This window comes from Sycon ciliatum, chromosome 2, assembly GCF_964019385.1.
Source record: "Sycon ciliatum chromosome 2, ocSycCili1.1, whole genome shotgun sequence".
Taxonomy (NCBI): Eukaryota; Metazoa; Porifera; class Calcarea; order Leucosolenida; family Sycettidae; genus Sycon; species Sycon ciliatum.
The window spans coordinates 23,502,366-23,512,787 of NC_088644.1; the positions used below are offsets into that span (position 1 = coordinate 23,502,366).

General features: G+C 46.6%; 1 protein-coding gene and 1 long non-coding RNA gene across 5 annotated transcripts in view; one reads left to right on the forward strand and one right to left on the reverse strand.

Annotated features, from left to right (window-relative positions):
- The window catches only part of LOC135810804 (protein SPEC3-like), a 4,834-nt gene extending 414 nt beyond the window's left edge, over nucleotides 1-4,420 (reverse strand). The window contains exons 1-5 of one of the 4 annotated variants that reach the window (XM_065324241.1): nucleotides 4,006-4,420; nucleotides 3,751-3,900; nucleotides 2,366-2,521; nucleotides 1,440-1,622; nucleotides 1-406 (exon numbers count right to left, since the gene is read on the reverse strand). The exon at nucleotides 1-406 is cut by the window's left edge and continues 414 nt beyond it. In XM_065324241.1, the coding sequence (XP_065180313.1) occupies nucleotides 321-406; nucleotides 1,440-1,622; nucleotides 2,366-2,521; nucleotides 3,751-3,900; nucleotides 4,006-4,156 (726 nt within the window). In that variant the 5' untranslated portion in view covers nucleotides 4,157-4,420 and the 3' untranslated portion in view covers nucleotides 1-320. Of the gene's footprint in view, nucleotides 407-1,439; nucleotides 1,623-2,365; nucleotides 2,522-3,750 lie in introns of all 4 variants that reach the window. The other 3 variants (XM_065324239.1, XM_065324240.1, XM_065324238.1) reach the window with 3 other exon arrangements.
- A 2,968-nt stretch (nucleotides 4,421-7,388) lies between these two features.
- On the forward strand, nucleotides 7,389-10,125 carry LOC135810805 (uncharacterized). Its single transcript, XR_010552399.1, has 2 exons — nucleotides 7,389-7,782; nucleotides 9,654-10,125. It is a non-coding gene; the product is annotated as an uncharacterized LOC135810805 (long non-coding RNA).
- Nucleotides 10,126-10,422: the final 297 nt, after the last annotated feature.

Here is a 10,422-nt window from a genome sequence, read left to right on the forward strand (position 1 = left end):
TTGCTGACTGCATGGGAGTAGCCATGTGCTGACTGGGAGTAGCCATGATGAGGTCCAGGCGCATGGTTGGCAAAATGTTTGCACTGCTTCATGAAGTCCGGTAACTGTCCATGCCAGAGATTGTTGTCTGCCTAAAGACATCACAAAATGACTCCTCGTTACAGGAAAGATGCTAGCATCTGCCATGCATATTTTAAGACCAGAATGCGCAAGTCAACACAGCGTCACTAGCATCATCCTAAGCTTGGAAAGCCAGGAGAGAAATTTCGTCATGGCGATCAGCTGCAGTCTAGGAGAGCAAAAGCCGGTGATGAATCCCATCATCTTACATGGACTGGTGCGGATGGAATTGCACCAGCCACCAGTGTTGTCTGCGACGCATCAAACGGTCTCTTGTAGAAACGACCTGCAACGGCACACGACAACAACGACGACGACGACGACGACGACAACAACAACAACAACAACAACAACAACAACAAATGGAAGTCAAGTGCACAAAACACAAGCACACACGCGTATGCTTAAATTGGTCATGTCCGATCGGTGACAGGAGCGCACAGCCTGGAAGCGAAAACCACATCATTGTGACGCTCCACTCGCCCCGTGCCATCTCCCTAGTCCGACATGCAGATACAACGACTCACCGATGGACACTAACCTACAGCCAATGTCATCCAGTTGCGCTTGGTGAAATACAGGGCGCCAGCTTTACGCTTTGGGTCTGATTTCACCGAGTGCAGTTGAACTGTCATGTTGGCATCACTGTCAAACTGTTCAGCATCAAGGTAGCGCAAAGCAGCAGCAGCAGCAGCACACACACACACACACACACACATACCCCAGACCTCAGACATGCCCATCGCGAAGCGATGATAGCGAACAGCTATGTTAGACATAGCAACTTGTGCTGGGATTACACCATTCTACAGCTTGCAAGGCTGATGAATTGACCGCCACTATTTTCTAGCTTGGTATCCACCACACAGCTGATTGAAGTGGCTTTTTCTGGCCAGTGAATCCCTATTTTTTATTTTTTTTTATTTTTTTCCATTTTTTTACACACACACGCCACACCACATACTCCGGCATACGTTGGTAACCACCCAGGAGAAGGAAAGAAGAGCTAGGAGAATGAGAAAGAGAAGAAAGACGTGTGCGACCATAATCGTCGGGAATCGAACCCGCAACCTATCGATTGGAAATCGCTGCACATACCACTGCACCATATGGGACACACACACACACACACACACACACACACACACACACACACACACACACACACACACACCACACACACACACACCACACACACACACACACACACACACACACACACCACACACACACACACACACACACACACACACACACACACACACACACACACACACACACACACACACACACACACAGACCAAAGGCGACTAACTCACCTGAGCAGGTGATGAATATGACTCCCCACGTGATGCCCCAGAACCATCCCATGAAAAAGAACAGGGCCGTGAGCACTTGACCACAGCCGAGCAGAAAGCACCAGCCAAAGACTTCACCCTTGGTTTGATGGACACGATACGGGTTACCGATGCAGGCCAAAAACAGTCCACCAAGAATAGTACCTGTAAGGGCGAGACACAGAAGGAAAGATGCAGGGGAACAGCGCAAGTTCACACGCTAAGATTGGAAGTTACTGAGAGAAGTGAAAGCTCAAAGTCTGAAGCAGACGCGTCGGGCACGCCACGACCACTACGGTATTGGCGATACCATTCTTTTCCTCAGGTACCCTGTGAATCAATAACATGCACTTGCACTGATCTGGGCTCAAAGTTTTTTTAAATTACCCCCCCCCCCTCCCCTCCCAACACACACGATGTTTTTTCGCTTGTGTCCGAAATCACGTGTTTACTTTACTTGCATTCACAAGTTTTGCCGGAATCCGTGTGACTACTTCGAGGCAGCCACAACATTGCGAACGTGGGTTCATTGTATGAACATACTTTGTGTGCGTCAAGCACGTTCGAGTATACATTATGTGTGTCCAAACTTCCCTAATACCGCCCGGCGTCCCTGTGAAAACCCCGTTGAATCATCTGGCAGCATCTACCAGATCTACAGAGCAAGTACAGTGAAACCTGTCTAAGACGACCACTCAAGGGACCTTCAAAACGTGGTGTCCAATACCAGGTGGTCTCCTTATTCAGGGACATTTGACTGGAAAATACTAGTACATAGCATCTCGTGGTGCTGGTTGCAGTGGTCTTCTGGGACAGGTGGTCGCCTTATCCGAGTGGTTGCCTTGACAGGTTCTACTGTACCATCATTCCTATCTACACCTTGCCGTGTGAATGAGTGGCTGACTCACCAATGCCACACGTGGCAATGTTGATGATCAAGACGAGAATAGCGAGCGGCATGGGCAGAGCGGGAACGTATTCAAACGTTCCCCAGCACGTCAGCGGGATGTTGGGATTCTGACCCCTTTGACGCTGATGCCGGTGCTGCTGCCCGGTGATCACCACTAGACGCGAGAGAACATACAAAAGAAGACAGTGATGCATGTGGGACAACAGGACATCATCAAGTGAGAAATTACCAAAAAAATCGCACGGGTTCGCGTACAGGGCAGGTCAAGCACCACCTTTCCGCTTTGGCGGGAAGCCACCACCCCATGACCAGGCATTAGATGCGGCTCCTAAACGGCGGTGGAGGATAGATCAGATCCACCAACCAGAGGCCAAAAGGCCGAAATTCCATTCGCCACATCCATGGAGAACTTACAGCTACGTGTATATCTACACGTACACTCGCCTGAGCATGCAGTGAAGCGCAGCTAGCCCACTCAATACCCCCCCCCCCCACACACACACACATACACCCACACATACACCCCGACTTTTTTTTTTTTTACTACACCCCGACTACAGTGCACATACACAGTTGCGCTAGGTGGAATCCGAACCAAAGTACAAAGCTGGTGCTCTGGACCAGCTACGATTACATCACTGTACCCGTATCTGTACTCGTGTACATCCAGCAACATTCAAACTATGCCAGGGTGGTAAGGGCCAGGGTGGTAAGGGCCAGGGTGGTAAGGGCCAGGGTGGTAAGGGTCAGGGTGGTAAGGGCCGTGCAGTGCACGTTCAGGGCACCCCATATGCACTTTAGCCTAGTTTAGGTGGTTCAACCAAGGGCAACTGTAGTAGTCTCATGTTAAATTTACAGGGCTGCTACTTTCTGATTATATCAATTATGCAGTAGTGCCAAAGTAGTGTGTGACCGCGGAAAAAAAATGATCGAAACTCAGCAGATTCTGCTCGAAAAGTGTTGAAATCCGTAAACAAAACATGCATGGAACGTGCCAGAAAACGTATCAAATTCTGTTGGATTTTCTGCCAGCGCTGTTCGCCAAGAGATAACCTGCATTGACTTCATTCTCCTGATGAAAGAAGAACTGATTATGGTTTTTCTGTAGAGGTGTATCACACCATGACCCAGTTCCCGTGTGCACGTACGGTCTGTTCTTAAATGTGCATGTGCATGGCTGTGCTTCGAAGTATGCACTCTATCTTACTCATCCGTGTACATGTGGATATAAAGCCCCCCCCCCCCCCTCTGACACTGGTCCCTGACGGACTACACTACCCCTACCTGTTTTCACGATGACAGCGTGAACAAGGCCAGGACGCACCGTACGGGAAACAGTGCTCCTAGATCCTGACTACAACCATAAACCGGTTCACTACCTACCTGTCGTGGCGGTAGTCGTTGCTGCTGGTCCTGGATAGGCCTGTCCGCCCACACTGGCCACAGGCATCGCAACGGGGTAGGCCTGTGCAGACATGGGGTAAGGCTGCTGCTGCTGAGGTGGGGGACCCTGGTTTTGAAACTGCTGCTGAGGTGGTGGACCCTGGTGGCCATGAAACTGCTCCTGAGGTGGCGGGCCCTGGTTTTGAAACTGCTGCTGAGGTGGCGGACCCTGGTGGCCATGAAACTGCTGCTGAGGTGGTGGACCCTGACCATGAAACTGCTGCTGAGGTGAAGGTCCCTGGTGAAACTGCTGTTGGTTGATAGCGGCCAAGGATGAGTCCTGGAGGGGTTGTTTCTCAGGGTACATGGCATCATACGGTGGGGGTTCGTCCATGTTGAATGCCATGGTACACAACACGAACGGAGGATCTTCGAAAAGCGAAAATTGATGTTACGGAAGTTCACAAGAGAGATTGGAAGTGTGTCGCAACTCTTTACAGAGGTTCACTTATCTGCCGAGCAAGTCTGGAAATCCCGGCACGCCTGGTAAAACACGGCACGTTGTGAGTCAGTCCGCAGCTCACAGTTGATACCAAAAGCCCTAACCTCAATGTGTCAAGGTTCGTCTCGTCCGTTCATTGACTTTTCAGCTAGCTTTGAAGTGAATCTACACGATACTGACTCTGTGACATGCAGGTTCAGCACATTTTCGGAACACACTGAGTCTGTTTCCAAAACAAAGACGTCATTATGAGCATGCATGACGTAAGGACAATAATTATTATGACCTTGCACTTTGCAGCTTGGACCATGCATGGTCCCGGGTAGATCTACGGGTCCTGAACTCCTACCTCAGTACCTGTGATCTGGTGATAGTGCATGCGCTTGAGCTACAGTGACACAGGTACTAGGTGTGTACAAGAGCAGCAGAGCACATACCGGTGTAACGAACTGAAATCTGTCCCCGGGGAAAATTGCAATTCCGCGGCCGCGTTTTTTTCCGCGTTTTTTGCGATTTTTTAAAAGACCGAGTTTTCCGCGATTTTCCCGCGTTTTTTGAACTTTTTTGTTACACTACACGTACACCTTGTACACACAGTGCACTGTTCGCTCAGCAACGTCTCATCGTGGCGGCTTTTTACTCAAATATGACGAGTGCTTACACCAGAGACTTGTAACTGATTGATTTCACTACATACTCACTGAAAATTGCCGCACATCAATATTGTTCACCGCATATTTACCGCATATTTACCGCAAATTCACCGCAAATTATGCCATATTATGCCGCGTTTTTCCCCGCGTTTTTTGCGATTTTTTTCCGCAATTTTCCCCGGGGACAGTGAAATAATAAAAACCAAACCAAACCAAGCCAAACTTGTTCAGATTAGTCACTTAGTGATCTCCACATGATGTACGTTTTTGTTTCGCTCTGTAAAGAGCACTTAGGGTTCCCTGTAACAAGACGGCAACGTCTGTAGTAGGCCTTGACAGATTATGCTAATATTTTCGTGAAATTATGCTTTTCGCATTGCTGAAAATATTGCAGAATTATGCTATTTTTATGCTAAAAGTTATCATATTATGCCCCATTATGCTCACATATGTTGCTAATGTATAATGGTTCTGTGCAAAATAACAGGGGAATATTTTTGTAGAGGGCGTTGTACTGTAGCAGCAAAAGTTCAACGGGGTCAACGCACCGTCTGACCTAGCTACGACCGTCACTGATTGTAGTGGACTGGACATGTTCTCAAGGGAGTCGTAAACCTACGACTTCCTGGTGCATCTACATGTACATGTACTTGTACTTGTAGACTCACATGTCATGTACAACTGTATGGAATTTGATGCGAACAGGCTGATTATTCCAATTTTATGCGATTCGTATGCAATTTGCCTCGAATTATGCGATCATTCGATTTTGGTAGGAATTATGCGAAAAATTATGCTAGCATAATCTGTCAAGGCCTAGTCTGTAGGGCCTTCCCTATCAAAATAATAAATTCTACTACTACTACTACTACTACTACCCTGTCACTCATGTGGCTTTGAAGTCGGCAACGTCTGTAGGGCCTTCCCTATCAAAATAATAAATTCTACTACTACTACTACTACTACTACTACTACTACTAACGGTTTGGACAGTTCACGGAGAAATTTGGCCACCTGCCTACTACTACTAGTCTGGCTTTTTGCATTCCCGAGAGTAGTAAAATCACTACCCGGTATACAAATGTACCAGGGAGTGTACAATTGCCGCCGGTACTGTTGTACCCAATCATAGGTACCATGTCACGCATTAAAGCCGGGCTTATTCCTGTAGAAGCCGAAGTAAGGGCTAGTCTTCTATTCACAGCAGGCTTCTACTGTAAAAGCAGAAATTTTCGGCGGTGTAATCTTTTCGGTATTCTCCGGCCAAATTCGGCGGTTCGGTAGAGGGAAATTTTCGGTAAAACCCGTTTTCCAGGTTAGTGTACCGGTACTAGTACATGTACTACCATGTACAAGTATACAGTATCGGTTGTACCGAAATGTTCGGTGCGTTTTATTTTCGGTAAAAATTGTTGGCACCGAAGTTACCGAAAATAAAACACCACCGAAAATGTCTGCTTTTACAGTATTCAAACCAGGTATTTCTATGTGTGTCAACACTAAAACCAGGCTTATGTGCTGACAGAGTATCTTGAAAAGCAGGCTTGTATTCAAAACAGGCTTCTATTCGAGATAGGCTTCAATACAAGACACTACAGGTATCTGAGTATCTTGGTAGGAATTATTTCAAGGAAGTAAAGTTAGTTACATCAACCATGCACCACACCATACACCACATCATACACATGGGACTACGCTCTCTGGCCATTCCGTCGACTACACATTAGGGAGGTTTAGTCCCACGTAATCCGTGGGTACTTTACGTGGGTGTACCACGTGATACTCAGTGACCCACGTACAGACGTTTTCTGTTTCACGACTTACCGTGTATGGAGGCTCACCCACGTTCCGCCAGAACGTGGGTGAAAATCAGAATGGAGCGCATTGTGCGAGCTGTGAGGGTGCTCAGCTGAAGAAGTTTCCGAAGTACGAAATCAAAATATTCGATGAGCTTCTTAGGCCGGGGTAGCTTCGTCTTTGACCAGGTTTTGGCCTTTACTGGCTTTAGCTTCATGCTTTTGTTTGTTCCGTGTGACTAAACACAACATTGCAACGTGGGTGCCCTTCATCCACTTTACGTGGATCACCCACGTACGCGTTTCCGTTACGTGGGAACTAAACCTCCCTATTGCCACAGGCTCACAGCACGCCATCAGCAAAAGCGTTCCGGCAGGGCCGGAGGAAGGAGTCCGGGAGTGGTCCGGCCAAGCTTTGAGGGGGGGGGGGTCCGGGGGACCTCCCCCGGGAGAAATATTTAAAATTTACGAGAAATAGAGCGAATTTGGGCATCTCTATAAAGGCTCCAGAAAATGCAGAAAATTATTGTAAAAGAACACAAACACAACTTTTTTTTAACCGTATCAGGAGGTATATTATGCTCCGCATGCCGCGAAAAAGAGCCCGTTACCTGGACCCCTACTCGCGCGGGTAGAGCGAAACTGAGCACCCTGGGATGCGAGCAGCTTTTTAGTACTCCCGGGTCCAAAATCTCACCACCAGGCCGGGATGATCAAAACGTCTGCCGGGTCTGCAGCCTACAAACGTGGATCTGCCGACACTGTGCTGTCGACGACATGTCCGGCAAGGCACCTCCTTGCGTGAAAGCAAGGAACGCTTTTTTTTTAGAAAGGAAGCTTCTTCTCCAAAATTTAAAATTTTTGAAAATTATTCCTTCTGAAAATATCATCGCGTTCTTGACCTCGAAGCTGACTGCTGAATGCGATTAGGAAAGAAGATTCCTGAAGATACACCAGACTGATTCTGGCAAGCCGTCTGTCGTCTAGATATGCAGTTGTTCGTCATGCATGGTCAGCAATCTTCCTCGTTCGTCCTTTCGTTTTCCTGACCACGATGATGACAAGCAGCTCTCATGCTCAGGTTAGTGCTGTACTTGTATGTCTGGGCACACAACACATCTGAGATTCACCCACTGACGTTATCGAACTGAAGAATGCAGCAAGGGTTCCTCGGATTCTCTTGATTTCGGAACAAATTTCCTTCACTTTCACCCTCTCAGTCTCTTCCCCATGCCCTCCATGCATGCACAATCGAGTTTGCATTTCAAATGTTGTTTTTACTTTGGCAGTGCGTTCGATAACGTTAGGACAGTCTAAGTTAGGTGTTCTTCTCTTCAGGCTTATTGGACGTGTACAAATTCTAAAAAAATAGCTTCCATATGCTAAACGCAGATCCCTGTGAATACGGTTCTGCTGGGCAATGATGTTTACACCAATCTACACTCTATGCTGTCACAGCATCCACAACTGATCCTCTCTCTCTGAATTAACTATTTGATAAAGCCAATCTTTAAATCGCTGTTGCATAGGATCTCGGGTGGGAAGAAGCGATGAATCGATACATGGCATTGTGAAGAAAAGAAGAACAAATTCACATTGCACGTGAGACTCGGTTAGAAAGACTGAGTTTCTGCATTCATAAGAATGTCACACCCCGGGGATCATGATAAAGAAAACATATGTCGTGAAAATGACTGAAAGAACCAAAGAAGCATTTGATCTTCCAGCCAGCTTAGCCTGGTACTACCATACTAGCAGTGCTACCAAGTACCAGCCCTCCATATTTTCTGTATTTGTACGGAAAATCACTCCTTGTGCGCACTACAGAAATTGAGCAAATGGTATAGAAAATCGGAGAGGATCAATCAGCTGTGTAGAAGCATTGCAAGTGTAAGCTGAGTGATGAATAGTCTTGTACCAAAGCGAGTGCATGCCGTACCACAACAACATGTACATGTAGCACAAAAATAATAATGTCGTGAGTGCAAGTCACACATGTTTTACACTACCAAATGCAGCCACCGACATGCATGTGCGTGTCAAAAAACATTACAGTGCAAGTATGCATGCAATGTACACGGCAGTACGCAAAACACTGCAAGATACGGAAAATCAGAAGTCTGAGTACGCAAAACAGACTCAATTGGTGGGCAGCTCTGTACTGGCCTGTACGGAGGGAGTGAATCTCAATGTGTGCAATGCACGCACTTTGGCCGACAGTGAAAACTACTTGTATGCAAGTCGTGTTGGTTTGCAGGATGAATGTGAGTCCTTTTAGACAAGCGCCTTAGTGGAGTAGCCCACCGAAAGAAGAGTACTTGACACCGCGAAGTGGAGTCTGCGCATACAACAGTGAGGGGGTAAAATTAGCTATGACTGATTCTGCATGTGTTCTGCATGTGTGTCACATTACACTAGCAGATAGGCACACCTGTTGTTCCAAAAAGATGCTTATGTCAGTGTCTGAATATGTCGTGTACCAGGTAATATTGTTGCCAGGATCTCACGGTGAGAGTCAGACTTGAATATGGTATCAATAGATTATCAATATCATACATCACCATGTACCACCCAAAGTATAATAGCCGAAGGACCCGTTTGTGTGGTGGTGTATGATTTCGTGAGCAAGATGAAGTGGCTACAGATGTGTCTTATATAACACCCTAAGAAAAGATCATCAATTCTGGGGAAAGTGATTCTGGTAGCATGTTGTATCCAGTGTGGCATGACAAAGACTCCCTCGATTTAGCCTGTGGAGAATCCGTAAATACATAAATACAATACATACAGGCATCGCAACCTTCGGATTATATGCTCTTTTGCTTGCCTCCTGGAATGTGGTTGTACCTTGGTTCACTGTATTAGAATAATAGTAGACTTTGTTTTTCGAATTCGTTTCTATAACATTAGGTTTCTTTCTGTTGCTGCTATGTCTTTTCATGTGTTTTACAGGATTGCCATCTGTTGATGAATACCACTCTGAGGCACTCTCACGAGCGAAGGTGTTTGAGAATCCATGTCGGAATGATGGTCATGTTGGCCTAAAGGTGCATTACATTGCCGATACTCGCCACCTCCACCCTGGAACATGTTCAATTTCTGTTTCTCGTATGGAAGGACCGAACAGGTTGTTTTCCTGTCTCAGTGGACCACTCAAGACTGAACAGCACTGATGGAAGAAGATTTGCCGTGAATCTCGTTCACATAATCAGCCTGTTTAATTGCTGTACTGAGGTGACTGCTTCATAACAATGACCATGCAGCATTAATTTTGGATAGTATTGCAGTGCCCCTAAAATTGGAGAATATCGAATTTCTCTGATAGCATTGTGATTCATTTGTGAATAAACATCACTACTCTTTTTGAGTAGCATAGCAATGACAGAGTTGGTTTAATGTATGACAAAATGGAGCCGCTTTTTAACTTAAACCTGTACTATAATCAGTACCGCCGGAAGCAGTTTTTGATTGGTCCGGTAGTTTCATGGCGGGTACACACGTCCTCCACGGTAGGAAACGTTTGTTGGTGGCCAACAAGTTGGTCTGGTGATAACCTGACCAACCAGACCGGCGGGCCTGATAATTGTGGGGCTCATGAGCAGCTCAAGTACTTAGTATGGTTTTGGACATGTCCCCAGTTAACCAATGAGAATAACCGGAAAACAAGGGGGGCTTTAGATACCGGGCTGACTTAACAAGAAGCAGGATAAGCGCGTTACGG